We start from the raw sequence: 27,451 nt of genomic DNA on the forward strand, positions 1-27,451 counted from the left end.
AGGAAGTGGGTAGGGGGGGTCATCAGTGTATTGGATAGTGGGGAGGGGGGTCAGCAGTGTATTAGATAGTGGGGAGGGGGGTCTGCAGTGTATTAGATAGCTTGGAGGGGGTCTGCAGTGTATTCGTTCGCGGGGAGGGGGGGTCAGCAGTGTATTAGATAGCGGGGGGATCAGCCTGTGGCCTCCCAGCTGTGCTGTCCCTGGAGCCTGCACCCCGCTCTCCCAGCCTCCCCTCCCCCAACAAGGAGTAAGAGAAAGAATAAAAAGAGAGAATACATGAAAGAGAGAGGAAAAGTGGGGGAGGAACAAAGAAAAAGGGAGAGAGAGAGAGAGATGGAAAAGAAACAAGAAATTAGGATAGAGAAAGATAAAGGGGAAAGAAAGGAGAACAATGAGGAGTGGTAAATCCTAAAATGTACCATAAGGGGTTTTAATTCTGTATGAGTGGTAGGGACCCAGAGAACACTAAACATCTGCTGGTTAGGGGCACAAATTACTTGCATTGAGTGCTTAAAACCCACGCTACGCCACTGAGGCTGGTATGAAATTATTTCCAGGGCTGGTTTTTATTCCCATTCCGGCCCTGTCCGCAGCAACGGAATCAGATTCAGGATTTTATTAAGACAGATGAAGCAGGGGAAGGCGGGGGATGCTTTTTGCTAGCCCGCCGCCCAAAAGCTATCTCCACCCAGGACACAAAGGACTCCAGGACCGCCGTCAGTGCATCAATGGATGGCTGGGACCCCGAAGGGACCTGCAGCCTCTGAGAGGGAGTCAGGTGGGTAAACATGCTCCAGAAACACCATCAATAAATAGGGGGACCCCCACAGTGTCTAGCACTGCAAAGGGACACCGCCACCACACTGGTAGCACCACCAGGTCGCCAGCAAACAGCACCGCACAACCTGCAGCAGAGAGCGGGAGGGACCCCACCAGACTCCCCACCCCACCAGGATAGCACTGACTGCAATCAATTTGCGGCGTCCAAAAGAGAAAAACCCAGGAGTCAGCACCAGGGGAAAAGGAGAAGCTCCCACAGCCAAAAGGAGGCAAAGGAGCGTGATTGGTCCAGGTATAAGGGGAGGAGGAGGCCGGATTTTGTTTTTTTAAACACATCTCGCAAAAAGGAGCGTGATTGGCCCGCCTATAAGGGGAGGAGGAGGCCAGATTTTGTTTTTTTTAAACACATCTCTCAAAAAGATAAAGGAGCATGATTGTCCAAATATAAGGGGAGGAGGAGGCCGGATTTTTTTATAAAAACACATCTCACAAAAAGGGGCATGATTGGCTGGCTATAAGGGGAGGAGGAGGCCAGATTTTGTTTTTTTTTAAACACATCTCGCAAAAAGGAGCGTGATTGGCCCGGCTATAAGGGGAGGAGGCCGGATTTTTTTTTTTAAAACACATCTCTCAAAGAGATAAAGGAGCATGAGTGTCCAAATATAAGGGGAGGAGGAGGCCGGATTTTTTTTTTTTTAAAACACATCTCACAAAAGGGGCGTGATAAGCTGGCTATAAAGGGGAGAAGGAGGCCAGATTTTGTTTTTTTAAACACATCTCGCAAAAAGGAGCGTGATTGGCCCGCCTATAATAGGAGGAGGAGGCCAGAGTTTGTTTTTTTTAAACACATCTCTCAAAAAGATAAAGGAGCATGATTGTCCAAATATAAGGGGAGGAGGAGGCCAGATTTTGTTTTTTTTTAAACACATCTCTCAAAAAGATAAAGGAACATGATTGTCCAAATATAAGGGGAGGAGGAGGCCGGATTTTTTTTTTTAAAACACATCTCACAAAAAGGGGCGTGGTTGGCTGGCTATAAGGAGAGGAGGAGGCCAGATTTTGTTTTTTTTAAACACATCTTGCAAAAAGGAGCGTGATTGGCCCGGCTATAAGGGGAGGAGGAGGCCAGATTTATTTTTTATTAAACACATCTCGCAAAAAAGGAGCGTGATTGGCCCGGCTGTAAGGGGAGGAGGAGGCCGGATTTTTTTTTTTTTAAAACACATCTCTCAAAAAGATAAAGGAGCATGATTGTCCAAATATAAGGGGAGGAGGAGGCCGGATTTTTTTTAAAAAACACATCTCACAAAAAGGGGCATGATTGGCTGGCTATAAGGGGAGGAGGAGGCCAGATTTTGTTTTTTTTAACACATCTCGCAAAAAGGAGCGTGATTGGCCCGGCTATAAGGGGAGGAGGAGGCCGGATTTTTTTTTTTAAAAACACATCTCTCAAAAAGATAAAGGAACATGATTGTCCAAATATAAGGGGAGGAGGAGGCCGGAGTTTTTTTTTTAAAACACATCTCACAAAAAGGGGCGTGGTTGGCTGGCTATAAGGGGAGGAGGAGGCCAGATTTTTTTTAAACACATCTCGCAAAAAGGAGCGTGATTGGCCCGGCTATAAGGGGAGGAGGAGGCCAGATTTTTTTTTAAACACATCTCTCAAAAAGATAAAGGAGCATGATTGTCCAAATATAAGGGGAGGAGGAGGCCGGATTTTTTTTTTTTAAAACACATCTCACAAAAAGGGGCGTGATAAGCTGGCTATAAAGGGGAGAAGGAGGCCAGATTTTGTTTTTTTTAAACACATCTCGCAAAAAGGAGCGTGATTGGCCCGGCTATAAGGGGAGGAGGAGGCCAGATTTTTTTTTAAACACATCTCTCAAAAAGATAAAAGGAGCATGATTGTCCAAATATAAGGGGAGGAGGAGGCTGGATTTTTTTTATAAACACATCTCACAAAAAGGGGCGTGATTGGCCGGCTATAAGGGGAGGAGGAGACCAGATTTTTTTTTTTTAAACACATCTCTCAAAAAGAAAATGGAGCATGATTGGCCGGCTATAAGGGCAGGAGGAGGCCGGATTTTTTCTTTCTTTTTTTTTTAAAACACCTCTCAAAAAGAAAAAGAAGGTTGATTAGCCAACTATATGGTGAGGAAGAGGCTAGATTTTTTTATTTTTATCATTTAGGCCTTGTTCATACAATGTCCTTTTAGCTGCACTTTACTGCACAGCACTGCACATGTATGGTGTGAACAGAGCACAAAGAAAACTGTTTCCCAGGGATGTGGACATTTTTTTTAAAAATTACTTGTGCATGGTACTAAACCGGGGTCCCAATCTACTTGTCATAATTAAAGAAAAAATACTAAAACTGTATTTGAATAAGGTCTTGAAGGCTTGATGTTTTTTTTTTTTTAATAGACAGAAGTGCTTTTAGGACTATCTGGGGCTTTTAAAAATGAAAGGGGCTTTATGGCGACCCAAGCTTTTTGGGTGCTCGTCTAGAAAGGGGAGTGTTGGGCTCTCTTAATGCTCGGCAAAAGCGCATCTGCTGAGCGAATAAATGAGGTGCTGACCCCAATGACAAAAAAAAACGTTATTCCTTCAGGTTACCTTTACACATGGAAACACTTGGGTGCATGCTGAGCAGCCAAATCAAGCTCCGGTGTCCGCTGCACTCGCTTACTGGCCCGGCAGCAGAAGAAGGAGGAGGAGGGGGCCAAACTTCTGATGTACCTCGCCGTGGCGAGCTCCGACGGAAGTGGGGACAGGTAAAAACAGGTACCCGCTCCCCCCCCCAAAAAGGTGCCAAACATGGCACCGGAGGGGGAGAGGAGACAGATAAGTGAAAGATCCACTTTTTGGTGGAGCTCTGCTTTAATGTGGACCTAAAGGCCCATTGCCACAATCAGTGAGCAGGCAGGCTTTGTATTGCAGAACACTACCTCTGAAGTTCCTCTTTAACCACTTCAACCCCAGATGGTTTTACCCCCTTAATGACCAGGCCATTTTTTGCAATACGGCACGGCGTTACTTTAACTGACAATTAAGCGGTCGTGCAATGCTGTACCCAACTAAAATTTCTGTCTTTTTTTCCCCACAAACAGAGCTTTCTTTTGGTGGTATTTAATCACCTCTGTGGGTTTTTTTTTGTGCTATAAACAAAAAATGAGTGACAATTTTGAAAAAAAAAAAAATAATATTTTTTAATTTCTGCTATAAAACATATCCAATAAAAAAATGGAAAAAAATAGAATTTATTCATCAATTTAGGCCAACATGTATTCTTCTACATAGTTTTGGTAAAACAAATAAAATCCCAATAAGCGTATGTTGATTGGTTTGCGCAAAAGATATTGTGTTTCCAAACTATGGGATATTTATATGGAATTTTTATTTCGGATTAGCGATTTTTACCGGGACTGCGACATAGCGGTGGACAAATCGGATACCTGACACTTTTGACAATTTTTTAGGGACAAGTGACATTATTTCAGTGATCAGTGCTAAAAATATGCACTGGTACTGTACTAATGACACTGGCAGGGAAGGGTTAACATCAGGGACAATCAAAGGGTTAAATGTGTCCCTATGGGGTGCTTACTGTGTGGGGGATGGTCTGACTGGGGGAAGAGAGAGAACCATGTTCCTGCTTAGCAGGAACACAAGATCTCCCTATTCTCCCTTGTCAGAACAGTGATCTGCCTTGTTTAGCTCAGAGGGGTAGCAGACCACCCCTGGAGGTGGAAGAGAAAGTGGGTCACCATTATGAAGACATCAGGGACATTCAAGAAGACTCTCTCCTGTATTCTCGCCAGCTCATTGAACTACAGAGAAAGTTAGAGGACCTGGATAATAGAGGTTACCGGAAGAATACGAGGCCTCCCTGACAGTGGAAACTGACCAGCTACCCATGGCGTTACAAACTTTCTTTACCGAGCCAGCCCTGATCCATCCATGCCAGCCAAGGGCCACTCGAACAAGAAGCAGGCCCCTACAAAACCTAATAGCATCGTTATGTGGTAATTTATTATTTTTACAGTTGGTAAGTTCAATAAAGCTGTGGCCTTGCCCTAATTCTAATTTAAACAAGTCTGTGTGTCTTTTCTGGGGGGCAAGGTCTTGTGTTCGTAATAACTGGTCAGAATGGGCCTAAGCTTATCAGCAGTAATGGTTATTACGTTTACAGAAAGGTCACTAAAAAATACAATAAAAGTCACAAATTCCACGCTTTCCATCCATCTGCAGGGTGGCTCTCAGGCTGCTTTTTGGTAACGCACGTCTGAGGTTACAGTTAGAAACCAGGTCTTCTCAATAAAGGCAACAGCCAAATTCACAAATGTAGTCACATTCAGTATCATTAAAAGGTTTATAAAATCAGTTTTTTGTTTTAAATAATGTTATATATAACTGTTCTGTTTAATGGTCCCCTGCTGGCACTCTGGGCGCCCCCATCACAAGCCGCTTGGTTTTGCACAAAGCATCCCCGATCCTCCTCTTCTTGGGTCGCCCGCTGGCGCTCTGCCTCACTCTCTCCTGCTTCCACAACTTCATTTCCTTATCAACTATTACTTACCTTTTAAAGTGGTTTTCAAGGCTGAAGGTTTTTTTATCTTCATGCATTCTATGTGCATTCAGTTTGCAGGTTCCAAGTCAGCCCCCCATTACTTACCTAAGCCTGATCTCAATTGAGTGATGTGCACGAAAGCCGAGGCTCACCCATGTCTCTCGTTTCTCATTGGCTTCGGCTACTGCCAATCACAGCCAGTGAGGTGGGAATGGGGGCAGGGCTGAGCCACACTTACTGTGTCTTATGGACACAGAGAGCAGGGCTCAGAAACTAGCATGTTTGAGTGCCCCCATAGCAGGCAGCTTCAAGAAAAGCCTTTTGGGAGTAAAATATGTGTGATGTAGATATCGTAACTGAATCAATTTATCTTTGGATGAAATTACTGTGTCTGGAAATATATATATATATTTTTATTTTTTCGTGGTCTTGATTGATTTTCGTTTGCATATCTATCATTTTCCTTCATAAGATCTATACACTGCAGGATGGCTTAAGCCGGTGATAAATGGAGCAATTCTCTTTCCTGCAACCACGTGTTGATGGGGGAATCCCTTCCACAAAGTAATTGTGTCCTCCCAGTAGGGGGAGCCATCCCCACACGGTGATTACTGCTAGTGGCTGTAATAGCTGACAGGCTGGTTGTACCAAAGTTGATCACTCAACTTAGGTACAATCAGCCTGCCCATACATGGTTCAAATTTCGGCTGGTCTCTGCTGAACCGACTGAGATTCGAACCCTCTATGGCCGGATTTACACGCGCTCGCTTCTGAGCCCCGCTGTCTGTGTCCATAAGACACAGTAAGTGTGGTTCAGCCCCACCCCCATTCCCTCCTTACTGGCTGTGATTGGCAGCAGTGGGAGCCAATGGCTTCTGCATTTCAGCCAGTGAGGAGCGAGAGACATGGGTGAGCCTCCACTTTCCTGCACATTACAGGATTGAGATCAGGCTTAGGTAAGTAATGGGGGGCTGAGGAAGAACCTGCACAATGAATGCACATAGTATGCATGAAGATAAAAACCTTCAGCCGTTAAAACCACTTTAAAAAGGTAAGTAATAATTAATAAAATGAAGTTGTGGAAGCAGAAATTAAAATAAATAAATAAATCCTAATGGATTGCTAAGGTTTAAAGGATAAAATCCCCTTTGGACAATATTACAGGTTCCTCTATTCAGGGTAGAACAGGTAACATGTTCCAGCTTCTACTGCCCTCTCTCCCCTGATCCCTCCTCCCTGTGACAGTGAGCGGGGTGGTGTTCTCCCCAAACCCGCTGTCCCTTTTTGAAACCGCATGGCTGTGCGGGACTCTACCCACACAGCCGTGTCATTCAGTCGCAGATTCCGGTGAATGAATAAACCATCTGCTGAAAATAGACTTGGAGTTTCAATAGGCTAACAGGGGCGCAGATGAGCTTTCTTGTACTCTACTGGCATGCCCTCCAGCTATAAAACAGAAAGTCCGTACAGAGGAACGGGCTGAAACCTGGAGGACATGTCTGCAGGAGCCTGACATTGCACCCATGATCTATTGATCACCGATGCAATACTTTCCAGGCTACTGCAAGAAAAGATAACAAATCCACATCCTTTATTTTCCCTGCAAATATATGCGTAATTATTTTTTCTGTAAAACTGAACTTAGCCTATAACATTACAACAGAGATTTGTTAATCATTGGAGGGGTTAGATAAAAGCCAAATACCCACTACCCCCAACAACATGTGTACACCTCAAGCTTTACTTCAAACTGAAGTCTAACAAGAAACAAAAAGTGCACAACCTGTTACGGAGCTCCAAAAAAGATAATAATTTGTGTGTAAAGTCGGCCATAGAGTGTTCGAATCTCGGCCGGTTCAGCCGAGACTTGCACCATGTATGGGCAGACTGATTGTACCCAAGTTGATTGATCAACTTGGGTACAACCAGCCTGTCAGCTATTACAGCCACTGGCAGTAATCACCGTGTGGGGATGGCTCCTCCCACTGGGAGAACACAATGCCTTTGTGGAAGGGATTCCTCCATCAACATGTGGTTGCAGAAAAGAAAATTGCTCCATCTATGATAAGCTTGCAGTGTAAAGATCTTGTGAATAAAGGAAAACGATAATGGTGATATGCAATCAAAATTTAATCAAGACCAGTAAAAAAAAAAAACGAAATATCCAGCAGACACAGTAATTTCATCCAGAGATAAATTGATTCAGCTACAATATCTACATCATCACACATATTTTACTTCCAAAAGTCTTTTCTTGATGTGTAGAAGGGTCTTCCCCCATATGCCATAAATGTGACAGAGAGCAAGGTGACTTCCTGCACATGGTGTGGTCATGTATTATGGTCAGACCCTTCTGGTCAGCAGTGACTGCATTCATTTCGGGAGCCTTTGAGCTCTCTAATATTTGTACTCCTAAATGGTGCCTTCTGGGGGGGTTTGAGGATGTTGATTTTCCTAACAAAACTAAAGTGTTTTTACGACTACTACTGTACTATGCCAGAAAGGTAATTGTATTGTACTGGACTAGGTCAGAATCCCAACCATTGATTTATGGAAATGCCTAGTTAATCAAAACCTCCCAATATATAAGCGAACGTACGAGGCTAGGGGTTGCCCGGCAACGTTCACCAAGATCTGGGGACTCTGGTTGGATTTGCAAGATACCAATGATTCCCTGCATCAATTGCCAAGTAGCTCCTCATCACATTAGTAGACATTGTATGGGTGACATTACTCAAGATGTTTGTGAATATTCTGGACTTTATTTGAAATTTCGGGGGGCTAATTGGGCTTTCCTGACCGGGAAGTAATTCAGTAGACGTGTTGAAATACTCTTTTTTTTAACTGTTGTTTCGTTCCAATGCCACTAACAAAAAAAGAAAAAAGTGGAAAGCCACAAGCACAAATAGCAGTACCACGGACACATAATTAGGAAATTGTGTAAATAGAGGTCTCCTGGTAAACCCCTTCACTCACAACGGTGTCAATTGTAGAGCGCAAATGAGTGATACTCTTAATGGTAAAAGGCATATAGAAAAAACAGGGACAACCAGAACCAAAGAGGGGGAAGGCCCTAAAGCACCATACAAGAGTTAACGGGGTATAGATGAAATAGTTCCCTAACAAAAAATACTGACACGGAAATATATCAAAATGACAATAATTTATTAGAAATACAATGTAATCCAATGTGAAAGAAAAAAAGGAACCGAACCTTCCCCTTGATCACAGTAAAAAAACAGACTATATAGTCATTAAAAACAAGAACACATGCACCCCACACAAATACTGCTGCGAACCACCAAAAGAGCATATATGGAATAATTCATAACTAAGATAATCAAATCAAAATCTTGGGTCAAACCAGGGCTATCACACAAAGCCAATCAGTGTCAGGACCCTTACACATGCAAGGATGGACATCGGCTGGAACCAGTGAAGGATCCAGGCACTGAGCTAAAGATGATGAATAGCCGCTGAATAGATACACACACACAGGCAGACCAAAATTGCGCATCCCAACCAATTCGGCAAGGGACCAGTACTGTCTGGGTGTGGTAAGACAGCCAACTAAATGGAGCCTGTCTTAACACTGGAAGTAAAGCATTACCTCATTAAGCAGGAAATGCACAGCAAAGCCATATCTCAAAAGAGAAAGGGCATAAAAAGAGGGGGCTCTAACAATTCCAGTGATAGACAGAAAGGAGCCTAGCATAATCACATAAATAATTCCAATATCCATATAATAAATAAATGAATTGGGTAGGTGTGAACTAGGCAATAAACAGTGTATTCATATAACCAGTTCCTCCTGAGAGGCACAACAAGGAACCGATACTCTAAATGGAATGAAGAGAATGATGTCCCACATGGAGAGATAAATCCCTCCACAAGTGCTAAAGCCAATGAGCTACGGAGCTGAAAAGGACACAACAGAGTCAATTAATGATGAAAACTGATACCGTCCATAGCGTCCAGCGGGGTACCTTTGGAAAATTGCATGCCAGAGAGAGAGAGAGAGAGTGCTTCTCAATAATTTGCTTCCATCGAACAGCCCAAACACTTTAGAGTGATCCAGTATATACTTCGGAGGCCGGTAAATGTGTAGCAATCATGTAGCACCTGATGCAGCAGGAGTCATAGATCAGCACGTAAATAGGTGCAATATAGTGAGTAACAGAAAACCTCCGCAGATCAGTGCATCCACTCAGGGGCGTAACTACAGGGGTTGCAGGGGTTGCAATCGCTACCGGGCCCCATGCTCCAGGGGGCCCGGTAGCAAACCAGTGGGTGAACTTCTAGGATCTCAAAGGTCACACTTGCGACCGGGCCCTGGCATTTCACCACTGTGGGGAGGCCCCAAGATTGCAGGAAGGGGGCCCACTGCAGAACTTGTGAAAGGATCCTGATGCGGGACCATAATAAAAGGCCATGCAATGAGAGTAAAGAGCCCCAGGATTAGTGGGAAGAGCCCCGGGCTTGAAGGGAAGGGCCCCGGCCAGGGGTCTGGGGGGCCCTTGATGGTTTCTTGCATCGGGGCCCTGAAGGTTCTAGTTACGCCTCTGCATCCACTCAATGCGGGTCTCCAAAATTGGAAAGCAAATATTTCAAAGTCACGACCACACACTTAGAGCTATACTGCTTCTGAATATTAGCAGAAACTGGAAAGTTGTAACTCACAGGATACAATGATGCAAAGTTATCACTAATAGCACTGAAGATGGAACCATTCAGTGTGGGTCTCCAGGGCTGGAATAAAAGATATATTCACCATTGCAGGCACATGTACAGAGTCTGACACTGGAATTGGCCCTGGATCAAATGGCCGAGTGAACACTCCAGGAATAGAGGTGGTGGGGGTCGATGCAGAGCCCGTAGGGCATGCACACAAAAAGAGAAGCACTAAAAATGAAGGTACCTCACAGGAATCATAGTGGACGGATCAGCAAATGTATGGTAGATCAGTACCGAAAAACTGCAGAGTCCATGGCATCTCCAAATAGCTCAAAGGCTGACATTCAATCTCGACCTCTCATGCTCCAGGCTGACGAGAGCTCAGGTGAGACACAGCAGACAGGTGGTGTGCCGTTGTTCCGTGAGAATTACCTACCCGTGAGAAAAACCTACCCTCGTCACTTCCGGTTGCACGGCAGTGTATGTCATTCGGCGTTTACATTAAAACAGCTGTGCTCCATTGCGAGTGATCTCCACTCCTGTCCCTGTCACTTCCCTCATCTCGGCTAGTAAATATAAAAGCGGCGGCGGGTGTATGAGAACATAAATCACGGAGCAGAGACCCGCTTTTATATTTACTAGCCAAGATCAGGGGAGTGACAGGGACAGGAGCGGAGATGACTTATATTGCAGCACACTTGTTTTAATGTAAGCGTGGCGTGGGTAGGTTTTTTTCACGGACACCGTGATAATTTCCTACTAGTGCGCATGCGCACTAGTCAGGTCCTCAGCTCTTTCATTAGGTATCCGGGGCTGTGAGCATGCGCACTGCTGCGCTGCTCAGCTGTTCCTGGCCGGAAGTGACGAAGGTAGGTTTTTCTCACGGGGTAGGTAATTCTCACGTTACACCGTCAATGCATTTCGCTGACTAATCAGCTTCGTCAGTCCATTCTTTCCAATGCCAGCCTGTTAATTATTGCCAGATGGATGAACATGTACCTTCAACAATACAAGTCCACAAATGTTGCTGTTGCACTTGCTCTGATTGTTCTAACCTATGTTTACATGTAATATATATGTATACGGCATATGCATCTTGTACATGTTTTTCTTAATAAACAAGTTTTAGAAAAAAAATATAGGGATAAGTAGGTGGAAAATCAGAAGATATAAATGAACATACACATAAAAAACAGATATTGCTGATACTAAACTATGAAAATCTGACTGGCTAATTAGGCTGCCTCCTCTGAATTAAGCTGGGGAGCATTGTCACTGAAAGAGAGGTAAGTGAAGGAGAGAGGGGCACCACATCTGGTGTAGCATGAAAATGTATTAATAGAATGTTTAAAAACAAAAGTATTGCACTCACAAAAGCTCAAAAGCTGGATGGATCAACGCATTTCATGGGTGGCCAGCTAGTAGAGGACAGGGGCTAGGATAGACAGAAGTCCAAAAGCAGAGGCAGTGTGAACTGACACTGGGTGGACCACTAAAGCCACTGGGACCCCTCAATGTGATAGCGGAAGGACTGCTTAAGCTGCCGCTGAAAAAGCACTGGGATGCTGCTAGATGATCTGTGTAGCAGAAGTAAAATTAGTCCTCAAATTTCACAACAGAAGCACTGGAAATGTATCTGGCCCCTGCTTTCTGTGACAGCAGGAAATCCTCTATCCTATAGTCACAAGGGGGTTGGCAAGAGCGATCCTTGTCTCTTATCTGAGTGCTTTCCACAGGGAGAGAGAAGTCTGTTTGAGGGTCTCACCTGTTGTCAGGCTGACTCCCTCTCTTATTGGAAAGCAATCTTATAAGAGACCAAGGATTCATTTCTCCATAGTACCTGCTGCACAGATCATCTAGCAGTGTCCCTATAGTTCTTCCAGTGGCAGCTTTAGAGATCCATCACTGATCACAGTAAGAGGTTCCCAGCGGCTTTAGCAGTCCAATAATTGCATATGAAAATCCAACATGCTAATTGTACCCAAGTTGATTGATGGATTGCCTTGGATACAAAAGCCTGCCCATGCATGGATCGAATCTCAGACGGTCCCTGCTGAACTTGCCAAGATTCAAACCGTCTATGGCCACCTAAACTTTTTCCTACTGTTCAGTGGCAGGTCGCAAGGTGGCACCAATGTGGCGATCTTGTGTGAGATTGTGATGGATTTTTATGCTGGAAGGTCATAGAATGAGAGGCAGCTCATGAAGTAGTTGTGGATGATGGATTGTATGCTGGTTGGTCTCGGAGAGGAAGCAGGAGTTTGCTGAGGTGTATGAAGCTATGTGTGTACATAACAAAGGACATAAACGTTACTGGCAGCCAAAGGAATTTTTTTGAGAACTGACAATTTTCAATTTTATTAATTTTTAACATTGGGAAAAAAGGGTACAGGACATTCAGCTGCAGAAATACAAAAGTTTTGAAACACAGCTAAGTAAAGGTATAGCAAATAAACCTCCAGCCAAGGCACACAGCAGCAAGCCAAAGCAATTTTATAGGATTGTGTTATATCTGAGCCAGCATCTTAAACATCTTAACCACTTGCCGACCGCCGCACGACTATCTACGGCGGCGGTCAGCCCCTCACAGGCAAAGTGACGTAGGGCTACGTCACTAGCTTGTGAGGGTCTAGGGAGCGAGCGCGCGCCGCCGGAGGCGCGCTCCCGCGTGGTCACGGACCCCCCCGCGCGTGTGACCGGCGGACCCGATGTCCGCCGGCCACTCTGCGATCGGCGGGGGAGAGGGAGAAAGTCAGGCAGCTTGTGTAAACAAGCTGCCTGTCATTCTCCCCTCTGTATGAGAGATGATCATATGGATCTACTATGTAGATCCGTTGATCACTCTGCATACAGCTGAAGCCACAGCCAATCACAGTTAGAATCACGCCCCTAGGGACACACACAGCCCCTCCCTCTCAAATAAAGTTAACCCCTTCACTACCAGTGTATTTTTACAGTAACAGTGCATATATATAGCACTGATTACTGTAGAAATGTCACTGGTAACCCCAAAAGTGTCAAAAATGTCAGTCAAGGGTCCGATCTGTCCGCCGCAATGTCGCAGTACCGCAAAAAATCGCAGATCGCCGCCATTACGCGTTAAAAAAAAAAACAACAAAAATGACAAAAATCTTTCCCTTAGTTAGTAAACGCAATAACTTTTGCGCAAACCAATCAAAATATGCTTTTTGCGATTTTTTTTTACCAAACATAGGTAGCATAAAACAAATTGGCCGAAAATGTTAAAAAATTTTGATTTTTACATTTTTTTTGGGGGGAATTTCATATAAAAAAAAGGGAAAAATATTGCTATTTTTGCAAAATTTACGCTCTTTTTTTGTTTATAGCGCGTGATCAAAAAATCGCATAGGTGATCAAATACCGCCAAAAGAAAGCTCTGTTTGTGGGAAAAAAAGGACGCCAAATTCGTTTAGGTACAGCGTCGCACGACCGCGCAATAGTCCGTTAAAGTCACGCAGTGCCGAATCGCAAAATACCCCCTGGTCGTTTAGCAGCCAAATCCTCCGGGGCTTAAGTGGTTAACATGTTAGCATCTTGAATGTAGGCCTATTAAATTTCTGATTTCGGTCTATCAAATGCAATCACTTTTGGGGTAATGAAGCCGCAGCAATGCCTAAATACAATAGCCAGCAGCATAGATTGCTCTCCATTCATGCTGTTTAGAATGAAAGGAAAAAGTTCTTAGATTTCTCTAGCTCAGTCTGCAGACTGAACAAGAGAAGTGTGTGTATGGCTAGTTTTAGTTCCAGAAGCATTTGCTGACCATGGATGATGCCTAAATAAAGATGGTTTCCATGTAGTAAGGAGAAAGAACAGTGAAGACATTTTCAGAGGTGGTAGTAGTACGATTTACTGGTAGTACGATACTAGTAAATGTTAACATTCATATCTATATGCATCCATTTTCCTTATATAGATAAGTAGATAAAATTATATCTAGGTTCACTTTATAGGGTGACTGCAGCCAAATCTTTGCTTATTATGGGTTTTAGAATAGACTGTGAATGGGCTAGAAGCAATGTCAGGTTTTAAATTCTGTCTGTGTCCCCATTAGGGAGATTTCCCTGCACTTCCTGTTCCAGAGACATAGCATAAAGTACCTGGAAATCTGCTCCAAATTATGGAAATTCACATACTGGGGCCTACAGTATTTACCCTACTGTGTTACAAAAACACAATAAATAACTTGCTTTTACAGCACATTACCGCAGAGCGTGGTATGGCATAGAACATGGGTTGAAGTGCCATTGATTTTAAATGGAACCTGATGCACCTCAGAATCGCACAGCAACACAATTCTGGTGTGCTCCATTAAAAAAAAAAATTGATTTTTGTACTCATTTTCTTGTAGTCTATTGAGGGACACAAAGTCTTTCGTTCTTGGGTTATACTGCTGCCTACAGTAGAAAAATCATCATTCAGGATGGTAAATCACTCCTCGGAACAGAAGAAGATCCAAAGGATATGGAAGAGCCCATGAAGTGGCCACCAGGAGTCTTACAGGGTCAGCGTCATTCACAGTGGTGGCAAGGGGGTAGTAAAGCAGGCAGTTGAGCCACAGTTTGACAACCCCTGCTCGCCCACCTAAACAAGGACATGCAGGTTCTTAGAATTGTATATGTGCCATAGTAAAAATGAAACCACCTGTCACCAAACCCAATCAATTCAAGGTAGTTTGGGCTTTTTAGGTTTAAAACAGGCAGAGAGGAAATGACATATCGCCTCCTAGTCACCTAGTAACCACTCTTTGAAAAGTGATCAATGGATTGCTTTTCAGAGGGGTGGCATAGGCTGGTGCACATCTAAATGATCGCTACCGGAAATTTTCAAAACATGGCTTGTTGGGGGTACTTTGGGACTAATGTTAGCAAGCATAGCCATAATGAATCCCTGTACCTAGAGAAAAACCTGGACATGACAGCTCTCCACAGCCAACATTTAGTAGAGCGGAGTTCTGGAAATTGCACCATGTGGAACTCAGTGCCTGATGGTCACTTCCAGGCTATCTCTGCATACAGTACAGCAGGGTCTGAACACAGTACTCCAAAAGCCAGGCTGAGGATGACTGCACCAGACGCAAACTAACACATAAGGCTCCAGAAGCAATTTAGAGAAGGGTCTTGATTGAAGAGGCAAAAAAAATCTAATCAAAAAAGGGTAGTATCAGAAAGGCAAGTCTTTTAACACAGCAGAGCTAAAGAAAAGACTGTGTCACATCATCCACTAGGTGGCAGTATAACCCAGGGGTGAAGAACTTCTTGTGTCCCTCAATGGACAAGAAAGAACGTGGTGCATTGGCAGATTCTGCAAAGTAAATCTGCTGCCTAATGTAACACATGAATACCTAACAATAAATGTGAGTCCCTTATCTCCACACACCAATGTGCACAGGCCCTTACATTTTGGATTTCCCATCACTTTCTCTCCCAATGGCAATGGTCATTAGGACTAATGGAGATTTCAAATTCCCGCAGTGGGGGTACTAATAACAATAAAAGCATGAAATAGTATGTAACCCTCCACTACACTAGAAAAATAAAGTTTTGTCTGAAGTTGTAAACCTCAATTTTCAGTGCAGTGACCCTCTGATCATCTTTGGTCTTATATTAAGAAAAGGATGAATGGAACCGGTTCTCTTCAATCCACCTCTCCAGATACCTCTCCCATTCTACTTTTCTCAAGAGAAGACACCTAAAATAAAAAGAAGCCATTTAAAATATAATTTAACAATCAATGCCAATTTCTTCACCATCAATTACTCATAAAAAGCAAATTCTTCTATCACCACAATATAAATCATACTCATCCCCATCTGGTACAATTGGCTGCTGCAGCGGACAGTTGAGTAGAACAGATCAGTGGTCGTATTTAAATGGACTTTCCACTAATACAATGTGATTAAGTCGCACGGTGCCACATGCGCCAATTCCAAAATCAAAAAGGTGACTAAAAAGTGGCAATAATTGTCCACGTATAAATGGTACCCCTTTTCTGAATAAGGGTGACACCAAGTCCCAAACAATCTCGCCATGGGCATCCGCAGGTAGGGGCAGGGGGGGGGGTCAAATGATGGCGCCCCCCCCCCCCCTGGAATCTCAACTTCCCCTTTTAAGTGGTTGTTAAGCCACTTTATACCATCCTGTCTGGTCTGCTTAATAGTCCTGTGTTTTAAAAAAATAAGCCATTCTTTACTAGTTTTCAGAGGGCCAAGCACCGCTCACATGACCCGTCAGCTCTCCTCTCCCCATCTGACAACTGCCTGCAGCGGGCGGGGCCGAGGATTCCTTACTGATGTCAGTCGAGAGGGGAGGAGGAGGGGAGGGGGAGAGGAAGAGAGAGGTGGCGGGTCACGTGAGCGGCGAGTGGCGCTCTGAAAACTTGTAAAGCATGGCTTATTTTTATAAAACACAGACACAGGGGCACACAGGATTATTAAACAGACTGTAGACCAGATATGAAACTTTAAACAAAACTACAGCAGTAGAAGGAGAGGGGGGGGCAGGCACTGACACAGGAGCAGACAGGCAGGGAAAGAGGGGGGAAAGAGTACAGAGAAGGACAGGAGGGCTGCAGATGACAGAGGCACGTAAACTGACCACAGTGTCAGGGCTCAGCAGCCATGGTATACCATGGTCAGTTTACAGAGGGGAGGACATAGCCAGGTAGGATTAGCCAGGTATTTTAGGCGATAGAAGGGGCCAAATTACACAGCAAAGCACTGTGCTGTATAACATGCTTTAAGGGAAAAGGGTCTTTTTAGGTAAACAAATGCTTTAAAAATAAATGCTGCTGTTTGCTCTTTAAAAATAAACACTCAAAATAAGTATAATGACTAAGCCCCTCCCCTTCATGACATTGTTGAAAAGGGGTGGAGCATGGCTGACCTTAAAATGATGCCCCCCCCCCCCCAGAAAAAAGTTCTGTGGTCATCCACGCTTGCCGCTGCTCCCCATGTAGTCTGGGCAGATGGGGGGCTCCACATTGCTATCTTTTCCTTCATAAATCCAGAAACTACATGTGAAGCTACACTGAAGTGAATGAACCCCAAAATTGGATTGTATCGATTTGCCATGGCAGCAGAGAACACGGGCATATGATGAATTGTGTCAGTGGATCAATATGACTCTATGAATATGACTCTCTCTCACTCTTTTTATTAAGGCCCATGATGAGAGATAGGCCCAGAAAGGGTTTAAATTTGGAAACAGTGATACGTTTCCATGCAAATTCTCTGGCAAGGGTCAAATTTGGATTTGCGGGGATGAATTGATCGGCATATAAATTGCTTTGAAAGAGGGTGGTGATATCTGCGCTTAGGAGGAGAACATATGAACCGTATGTGATAAATGAATAAGGCAGCCAGCTAAATAAGTGGATTACAAACTTATAGCATAAATAAAAAAAGGTAAAAGCAGCGCCAAAAATTAAAATATTAAATATAATATTGTAAATATAAACGTCCAATAAATTGTGATACAGTCCAAAATAATTGTCCCATATGAAGGTAATGAAGAGGGGAGAGCCAGAGCAAAGTCCCGGATACCAGTGATTAAATTTAGGAGGAGTATACACCCAATCGTGGCAGTCTCACAAATTTCTTACCAGAAACAGTTGACCCGCTGAGTGGTCAAATCAGGCGTATGAATCTCCCAGATATATCAGCCAGGAAAAGCCAAAGGACATAACACTGAAATTATCCAAACTGAAACACTCCAAACCATCTCCAAAGTACCTCAAAGAATAAGGGTGGACAATAGTGCAGACTGAGTCCCGACTCTATGAAGTGTGTGATGGGAAGGCGGAAGTAAAAGGAGCTCTGTGCCCGGTCACCTTCTCCTCCACACACTCAGTGAGGGGGGCAATCTGACGCTATCCTGTATTGACGCTAACTAACGTTAGCGCTAACTGATGTCACCTGTGACACTAATACAGTGATCAGAAAAAGATCTGTACACTATAAGGCCTCTTGCACACGATACTCCTGTTTGAGCATCTACTTTTTTCAAGACCTTTTTCTTGTATGTATTTGCGAGTATTCGCGAGTATTTGTGAGTATTTGCGAGCATTGAGGCTTAAATTACTGACCAAAAATGCCGATTTTTCTATTTTGTTCTTACTGAAGAATGCACAGCGCTTGTTTACGCCCCTGTGTGCATAGGCACATTACAATTAATGGGCTTTATTTTAGCTCAAAAAGCTGTACTGAGCATTTTCAAGCCGCGAAATGCTCAAACAGGAGTATCGTGTGCAAGAGGCCTAATAGTGACACTGTATTAGGGCAATGAAGGGGTTAATGGGGTGATCAGGGGGTCAAACCTTTATTAGGGGATAAATGGCGGGTACCCTAAACCTATCTGGGACTGCCTCTAACTACCACTAACTGAAGTCACAAGTGATCTGTAAATTATCTGTATGCTGTATATAGTGTACCCTGTGAGAGGGAGTGAAAGGGGTTAACTGGAGGTGATCAGGGGGTTAAAGGTGTGCCTATGTGTACTGGTGTCAGTGTAGTGCTTGTGTACTAACAGTAGATGTTCTCTCTTCTCACGCTGGAACCGAAAAGGGCTCCGGGAGAGAAGATTGCATCATTTCCTGTGCCTGTGTTTACATTACACAGGCACAGGACAATCTGCAATTGGTCAGAACCAATCACCAGGTCCAGGCCAAAAATCATTGGTCTGGACCTGATGACTGATTGGTTCTGAACCCAATCAGAACATTGCGGGGACGGAAAGCACCTGCGTGGAGCTAGGGGGCAGTTACGTTGGTTCGCGCAGCCGAGCCACCTTTCCGCAGTAAATCTGCGGCGGGCAGTCGGCAGCAGGTTAATGAAGAGGTGAACTTACTGCCAAAATTTTTTTTTTTTGACCTTTTGCTTTTAAGATTAGAAAAAAGATTTGGGGTCGTATTGATTTCTCCATAAAGAGAACCTATCGTGCAGCATTGCTATCACAAGAGATGTTTATATTGCTTGCGATAAAGATAAAAATTATAACGAAAAAATATAAAAAGTGGAAAAAAAATAATGAAAAAAATTGAAAGCACCCCCATCCCCACATGCCCGCTCGCAGTGGTGAATGCATACGTAGGTCACGCCTACATATGTAAACTATTTAAACCACACATGTGAGATATTGCTGTGCAATATTTTTTGTCATGCGATATTTGCGCAGCGGTCTTTCAAACGCAATTTTTTTTTTACAAAAATACATTTCACTGCATTTGAAAAAAAAAAACAGTAAAGTTAGCACAATTGTTTTGTATATTGTGAAAGATGATGTCACGCCGAGTAAACAGATACCTAACATGTTAGGGTTTAAAATTGCGCACTCTCGTGGAATGGCGACAACCTACAGTACTGAAAAATCTCCATAGGCTTTAAAATTTTCTAGCGGGTACCAATTTACAGTTAAAGAGGAGATATTTTTCTAGAATTATTTCTCTCGCTCTGGCGATCGCGGCAATACCTCACGTGTGATTTAAACATTTTTATTTGCAGTCGGGACTTAAGTATGCGCTTTCTTTAGTGCGCGAGCTCACGGCGACGGGGGCGCATTACATTTTTTTTTTTCTGATTTTTTTATTTTTAGCAGACCCCTCCACTGCCGCTGCTGGGTTACATGATCGGAGACCCGATCGAAGCCAAATCTGGCTTTGTTCAGGACTCCAACCAGCCCGATTGTTCGGGTCTCCTGGGGAGATGGGAAACTTGGGCAGAGCCGTGGGGGGGGGGGGGTAGGGGTGGTGATGTCTCTTCCCTCTTGCTGGGATAAAGGCCGCATCGGCTGTTGTCTCCTGGAAGCCAACTGTCAGCTCTAAAAAAAACGGTAGCGGGTTGATGGCTGCAGCTTTAAGGAATCATCCTCAACCACTTCTGAAAGCTGACATACATGTACATTGGTTTGGGGGAAGTAGTTAAGTCCCGGCTCACACATATGTGATGCGGAAACCCTGCGAATCCACTGCGGGTTCCCGCATCGCACTCAACTCGCAGGCAGTTCATACTGCCATATGCGAACCGCTAGGGGTGTCAATACAAAGGTAACGACACCCCCGGATCAGTTTGCATATTGCAGTGTGAACTGTCAATTCAGACATGAATCAGATCGCATACGTGTGAACGCCCGTGTGATCCAATTCTGGTGCAGACCAAAAAAAGGGTCCTGTGCGACTTTGGTCCGAATGCGATGAGATTTCAGCCATACAATCTTTATGGCTGAATTTGCAATACACAGACATCGCATGGGATTTGTAGAGCAGTGCGCTGCGAATCACATGCAATATCTGACATTGCATATGTGTGAACCGGCACTAAAGTGTCTTTTCACCAAATAAATTGTGTTTCAAAAACCTCTGCTTAAAAAACTGTGTTATATAAAACATTGCAATGACCGCCATTTTATTTTATAGGCTCTATGCTAAAAATATATATATAATATCTGGGGGTTCTAAGTAATTTTCTAGCAAGCAATACTGATTTAACCACTTCCGGACCGCCCGCTGCAGTTATACGTCGGTACTTTGATGTTACATACAGGGGTTATGGAAGCAGATAGCTGCCATACCCCCGGTATTTTTTTACTGGGCAGGGGGTCCAGTGGCGGATTCATCGTGGGATCACTTTTATGGGTGGCGGGAGAGGTGCCCGGCCGCTTCCCTGTAATTTTCCCTGCTTACCGGAGCCGTCGGTAGCGAGGAAAACTATCTGCCCTTTCCCCTCCGAGGCAGGATGTCGAGTGACGGCAAGCTGGCCCACACTTGACTCTATGGCCTTGGAGGACCGGAGCGATGTCATACGTTGCTTCCTCCCAACGGTCCTAAGGGGCCCATTTTTTTTATTATGAAAAAAAAATTACATTTTTTTAAATCATTTTTTTGCTTTTTAGTGTAGATGTGAGATGTGAGGTCTTTTTGACCCCAGATCTCACATTAAAGAGGACCTGTACTGTAATACTGTATTGTACTGTATTACAAGGGATGTTTACATTTTTTACAAATTTTTTTAAAGGGACAGTGTAAAAATAAAAAACAAAAAAAGGTAAAAAAAAAGCTCCCGTGCAGAAGTGGAAACAAACGCAAGTCGCGCCCACATATGTAAACGGTGTTCAAACCACACATGTGAGGACTCGCCGTGGTCATTCGAGCGAGAGCAATAATTCTATCCTTAGACCTCCTCTGTAACTCTAAACTGGTAACCTGTAGAAATTTTTAAGGTGTCGCCTAGAGATTTTTAAGTACCAAAGTTTGTCACCATTCCATGAGTGTGCGCAATTTTGAAGCATGACATGTTAGATATCAATTTACTCTGCGTAACATTATCTTTCACATTATAGAAAGAAATTGGGCTAAGTTTTCTGTTTTCTTATTTTTAATTTAAAAAAGTGTATTTTTTTTAACTGTATTTTTTTGTATTTTTTTTACGGTGTGACAAAGTATTGCAACCATCTCCATTTTATTCTCTAGGGTCTCTGCTAAAAATATATATATATATATATATATATATATATATATATATAAATAATAATGTTTGGGAGTTCTAAGAAATTTTCTAGTAAAAAATACTGATTTTAACTTGTAAACAAGTGTCAGAAATAGTCCCGGTCCTTAAGTGGTTAAATAGTTTTAAATGTTTCCAAAGAAAAGTCTCCTGGCTTCTAGGACCAAGTTGAGATCAAGCCCCATCCACCCGCTGTCATTACATCTGTCAAATGCCAGCATCTCTGCCCATTAAAGCTCTAACATTCATTGGCATACAATAATAAAGCGTGGGGCTACAGATACCACAAGGTGCTGCAGGTAAGCATTGCTGTTACTTTAGAAATGTCATGTAACACTGGATGCATTTAAAATAACAAACCTTATTATTATTAGTAAATGTGTAACGGCATTACCTGCCATTGTTTATTATATCTGTTTGGAGTTACACTTTAACAGGGATTAGAATCATTGGATAGAATCAGAATGGGTTAGAGCTTTTTTGTCGTGTTTTTATTGATACCTGTGTCCCCATTGGAGAGATTTTTCCTTATTTTCTGCTCCAGTGACTCCACCGCACACATGAAAAGTTTCCCAAATGTTAGGCAGAAAAAAAAAAAAAAAACTTCTAATGCTTCCTAATTCTATTACAAATTACAGAAATTCAGCTTCCATTCACAGACATCATAAGGAAATCGCTATAAGAGAAAGCACCTTGGCTTTTTAAAATGTCACCAGTATACAGATAAACCATCAGAGAATACAGTATTGGAGTTTTATTGGTATTTTAACTAAATTAATAAACACCAAAAACAACCTTCCTGAAGTAAACTTGGGCCACGGCCATTTTTTTATTGGTTTTAATAAAAACACTTTATTCAAAATTCTAAATTAATACAATATTATTTGAAGTTTATATTGTTATCACTTAAACAATGGCTCAGCCACTACGACTCAAGCCATACATTTCATAGGAAGTTTAAACCATCCCATAAATATAACTCATAAGCCTAAATTACCATATCAGCTCAGTCATCAAAACTCAAACTGGAAACTTATACAACACAAAAGTCCCCCTTTTAACAACATGTGACCCAACCACGTAATATCAGGCTATGACAAAAATTGGGGCGGGAGGGAGAGGAGCAGCACAGAGATTCCTCCTGAGGTGAGTAAACTCTTGGGGTCTGAACCCCCTTTAAATAGCCCCCCAAAACGTTCCAGAACTGTCCAGGTCAAGTGACCCCTAGAAAATTCACCCCACCAATCAGCTGACCCTTCTAGAAGGCTCCTCGTGTGTTATTACAGGTGTATGGGGAGTCTTGAAACCTGATAACACTTCAAAGATCCCCTAAAGAGAAAGGGAGGGGGGCCTGAAACCCATAACCCTCTCACTCAAGGGAGCCTTGAAACTCCCTAACTGCCGCTGTCCCATAGTAAAGGGAGCCTTAAAACTGCCTGACTGCAAAGGTACCTTTGTTTACTGTCACCATGACAACAAGACAGCGATGACAGTTGGTGAGTCTGAGACTATAAATAGACCTGCAGCTGAGTCAGGCGGATCAAACCAGCAGTGAGAGGCGAAGGAGTAGCAGCACACTGTTAGTTCTTAACCTTGTTGAGTTGGTTTTATTGCGATTTTTTTGTGATTTCCAAAATGGGAAACTGTTGTAGAAAAAAACGCACCCGTGTTGATGAGACAGCTTATCATCCAAAGTCACAGGTAAAATTTACATCTAAGCCTTTAGTGGCTGGAAAACAACAGAGATATCAGTCTGATGTCTCTCTCTGCCATGATGTGCCTATTGTGCCTAGTGGAGAAAACTCTGCTGCCAGGCCAACTGACACTAATGGCAAACCAGAGGAGTCCCTTCAGCTGGAAACACCTCAGCTGAACACTCCAGTGACCTATACTGATGGAAAGGAGTTTGTTCATTCTGAGAGAGGCAGCAGCCCTCAGCTGAACACTCCTATTACCAATACCGAAGAAGACACATCTGTTCAGTCTGATGGAGCCAGTAGCCCTCAGCTAAACAGTCCTTTAAACTATTCCGATGAAGAGGGATCAGAGCTTGAAACATCTCAGCTAAGCACTACAATGACCTATTCCTTTGAAGACAAATCTGTTCAGTCTGATGGAACCAGAAGCTCAGAGCTGAACAGTTCTGAAATCTTTTCCGATGGAGAGGTGACCTTTCCGCTTTTAAAACTTCAGCCGAAACCTCGAGTGACCTTTGCCAATGGAGACACATCTGGTAGGTCTGATTCTTCCAGTAGCTTGCAACTTACAAGCCCTGTAAGCTATTCTGATGAAGATGAGTCCTTTCAGCTTGAAACATCTCAGCTAAGCACTACAATGACCTATTCCTTTGAAGACAAATCTGTTCAGTCTGATGGAGCCAGAAGCTCAGAGCTGAACAGTTCTGAAATCTTTTCCGATGGAGAGGTGACCTTTCCGCTTTTAAAACTTCAGCCGAAACCTCGAGTGACCTTTGCCAATGGAGACACATCTGGTAGGTCTGATTCTTCCAGTAGCTCACAGCTTAACAGTCCTGTAAGCTTTTCTGATGAAGAGGAGTCCCTTCCGCTTGGAACACTTCAGCTGAAACCTCGAGTGACCTATTCCGATAAAGACAAATCTGTTCAGTCTGATGGAACCAGAAGCCCAGAGCTGAACAGTTCTGAAATCTTTTCTGATGGAGAGGTGACCTTTCCGCTTTTGAAACTTCAGCCGACACCTCGAGTGACCTTTGCCAATGGAGACACATCTGGTAGGTCTGATTATTCTAGTAGCTTGCAACTTACAAGCCCAGTAAGCTATTCTGATGAAGATGAGTCCTTTCAGCTTGAAACATCTCAGCTGAGCACTACAGTGACTTTTTCCTTTGAAGACAAATCTGTTCAGTCTGATGGAACCAGAAGCTCAGAGCTGAACAGTTCCGAAATCTTTTCCGATGGAGAGGTGACCTTTCCGCTTTTAAAACTTCAGCCGAAACCTCGAGTGACCTTTGCCAATGGAGACACATCTGGTAGGTCTGATTCTTCCAGTAGCTCACAGCTTAACAGTCCTGTAAGCTATTCTGATGAAGAGGAATCCCTTCTGTTTGGAACACTTCAGCTGAAACCTCGAGTGACCTATTCCGATAAAGACACATCTGTTCAGCCCGATACCTCTAGCACCTCTAGCAGCTCACAGCCTAACAGTCCTATAAGCTATTTCGATGAAGAGGAGCTCACATCTGAACTAGAGGAGTTCACTCAGCCAAGCAAAAGAAAGATGGACGACCGAGGGACATTTAGCCAGTTTAGTTCCCCTTCTGTTAAACCTACTTTCAAAAAGCTGAAGCCTTATGAATCACCTATCTGCTCAATGAACCCTTGTGTGGGACAATATAACCTCCATAGCCTGAGAAGAGACCTGCGGTATGTAATGGAATATGGAAACGAAAACTATGCTTGCAAGAGGAGTGTTGAACTCTACTTCCTACCTGCGAACTGTCTTAGTCGTACAGAACTGGATGAAGAAGACCGAAGAAAAATGGTGCGCTGCCTTATCAAATCCCACTCAAAGCACTCCCTGAGCTTGGAGTCCCTGTGCCTGGCCATAAACTACCTGGACAGGCTCCTACTTAACCTCAGGGTGGAGAGGCGCACCTACAACATTATGGCCATTACCTCAATGGTACTTGCCTTAAAAACATCAGAGACATATAGTGAAGAATTGGACCAGATAATTCTGGGTTGTCGCAGACATTACACCAACACCACAATGTGGACTATGGAGGCATTAATCATGAGGAAACTCAGCTACCGGCTAATTGCTCCAACCACCAACTTTTTCTTGCAGCATCTTATCATGAAGCGGATGGCCAGTGCAGAGCTCACTGCACAGACAGTGGAGGAGAACCATATCCTGATGGTATGTGCAAAAGCAATTGTTAAACTCTGCCTGACAGAGTACTATTACTGCTCTGTCCCTCCATCACTGCAGGCCATCTGCTGTGTCAAAGCTGCTGAATGGGTGGTCTGCCCAGACAAGACTGTCACCCGCACTGGTATACAAGGATACCCAGATGAGCGCGTGCAGGAAGTGCTAGAGTACACGATTACTCTAATCAAAGACAACTCTAACTACTTAAGCAGCCTCACAGACTTTGAAGACAACTTCTATCTATATCAATACTGAGTGCTCCACGCTCAGCAATTCAAACACCACCAAAGAGAGGAAGCTGTAAAGTAACAGCACCACCAAGGGCATATCCCCATAAAAATACTAACATTTACCAACATACCAAACCAGTCAGAATCACCCTGATCCATCCCAGAAGCACTACAGGAAGAAGGGGAAGATAACCATATATTCCGGATCCGTTGCACTGGCTGTGTGGGCAATGACAGCTAATCACCCTCAGGGACAAGTGCAGGGGGTGAAAGGAGGGCAAGGTGAAAAGAGAGTGGGGCAGGTATTTGAGGGGGGGGGGGGATACAAGGCATTAGTTTACATTCTAAAATTTCATCCTGAAAGCACCAGCAGCTCTTAAGTGAGATAAGGGATAAGGAAACACATTTGCAGCGTGAGATTGCTTGTGAGTGCCAAAGGGGACAGCCACCTCCGCCGCAGTTTCAGCTGCATCCTCCATTTCAGCATTGTGTTAGGGGGAGGGGGCCAGGGGGGGATCAGCATTGTATTAGGGGGAGGGGGGGCAACAGCATTGTAATAGGTGGAGGGGGAAACAGCATTGTATTAGGGGGAGGGGCCGGGGGGAACAGCATTATATTAGAGGGAGGGAGGACCAGCATTGTATTAGGGTGGGGGGCGGAGAGCATTGTATTAGGAGAAGGGGGGTGGTCAGCATTGTATTAGGGGGACGGGGCCAGGGGGAACAGCATTATATTAGGGGGAGGGGGGGTCAGCATTGTATTAGGGAGGGGGGGGGCAGCATTGCATTAGGGGGAAGGGGGTGGTCAGCATTGTATTAGGGGGAGGGGGCCGGGGGGAACAGCATTATATTAGGGGGAGGGGGCGGACAGCATTGTGTTAGGAAAAGGGGGGTGGTCAGCATTGTATTAGGGGGAGGGGGCAGGGGGGAACAGAATTATATTAGGGGGATCAGCATTGTATTAGGGGGAGGGGGGAACAGCATTGTATTAGATAGTGGGGAGAGGGGTCAGCAGTTTATTGGATAGCGGGGAGGGGGGTCTGGAGAGAGAGAGAGAGAGAGAGAGAGAGAGGGAGAGGGAGAGGGAGAGGGAGAGGGAGAGGGAGAGGGAGAGGGAGAGGGAGAGGGAGAGGGAGAGGGAGAGAGAGAGAGAGAGAGAGAGAGAGAGAGAGAGAGAGAGAGAGAGACCGGATTTTTTTTTTGGTTAAACACATCTCTCAAAAAGAAAAAGGAGCGTGATTGGCTGGCTATAAAGGGGAGGAGGAGGCCAGATTTTTTTTTTTTTTTACACAGCTCTCTCGCAAAAAGAAAAAGGAGCATGATTGGCTGGCTATAAGGGGAGGAGGAGGCCAGATTTTTTTTTTTTTTTTACACAGCTCTCTCTCAAAAAGAAAAAGGAGCATTATTGGCTGGCTATAAGGGGAGGAGGCCAGATATTTTTTTTTCTTTTTAAACACATCTCACAAAAAGGAGCGTGATTGGCCGGCTATAAGGGGAGGAGGAGGCCGGATTTTAATTTTTTTTAAACACCTCTCTCAAAAAGAAAAAGGAGCGTGATTGGCTGGCTATAAGGGGAGGAGGAGGCCAGATTTTTTTTTTTTTACCACAATATAAATCACACTCTTCCCCATGCTGGGCCATCTGGTACAACTGGCTGCTGCAGCAGACAGTTGAGTAGAACCGATCAGTTGTCGTATTTAAATTGTCTTTCCACTAATACAATGCAACAAAAGCAAAATAATGTTATACCTGCTGGAACCTGAACAGCTCT

The 27,451-nt window shown here is 43.9% G+C and overlaps 2 protein-coding genes and 1 long non-coding RNA gene across 3 annotated transcripts in view; 1 reads left to right on the top strand and 2 right to left on the bottom strand.

Annotated features, from left to right (window-relative positions):
• Nucleotides 1–27,451, bottom strand: part of LOC309565207 — a 1,884,446-nt gene that overhangs the window by 315,568 nt on the left and 1,541,427 nt on the right. The gene's annotated exons all lie outside the window — the stretch shown is intronic.
• NADSYN1 (NAD synthetase 1) overlaps nt 15,610–27,451 on the bottom strand; it is a gene marked incomplete at its 5' end in the record, with an annotated part of 35,647 nt that continues 23,805 nt past the window's right edge. The window contains 1 exon segment of the mRNA XM_082270475.1: nt 15,610–15,736. Coding sequence (XP_082126601.1) covers nt 15,683–15,736 — 54 coding nt within the window. The 3' untranslated portion in view covers nt 15,610–15,682.
• On the top strand, nt 23,178–25,706 carry LOC309565506 (uncharacterized protein; the record flags this gene model as incomplete). Its single annotated transcript, XM_082270476.1, has 4 exons — nt 23,178–23,702; nt 23,757–24,005; nt 24,135–24,470; nt 24,888–25,706. 4 exons carry the CDS (start codon nt 23,178–23,180, stop codon nt 25,704–25,706), a joined length of 1,929 nt encoding a protein of 642 aa, XP_082126602.1.

Source organism: Pelophylax lessonae, assembly GCF_965119305.1.
Source record: "Pelophylax lessonae genome assembly, chromosome: 10".
Lineage (NCBI taxonomy): Eukaryota > Metazoa > Chordata > Amphibia > Anura > Ranidae > Pelophylax > Pelophylax lessonae.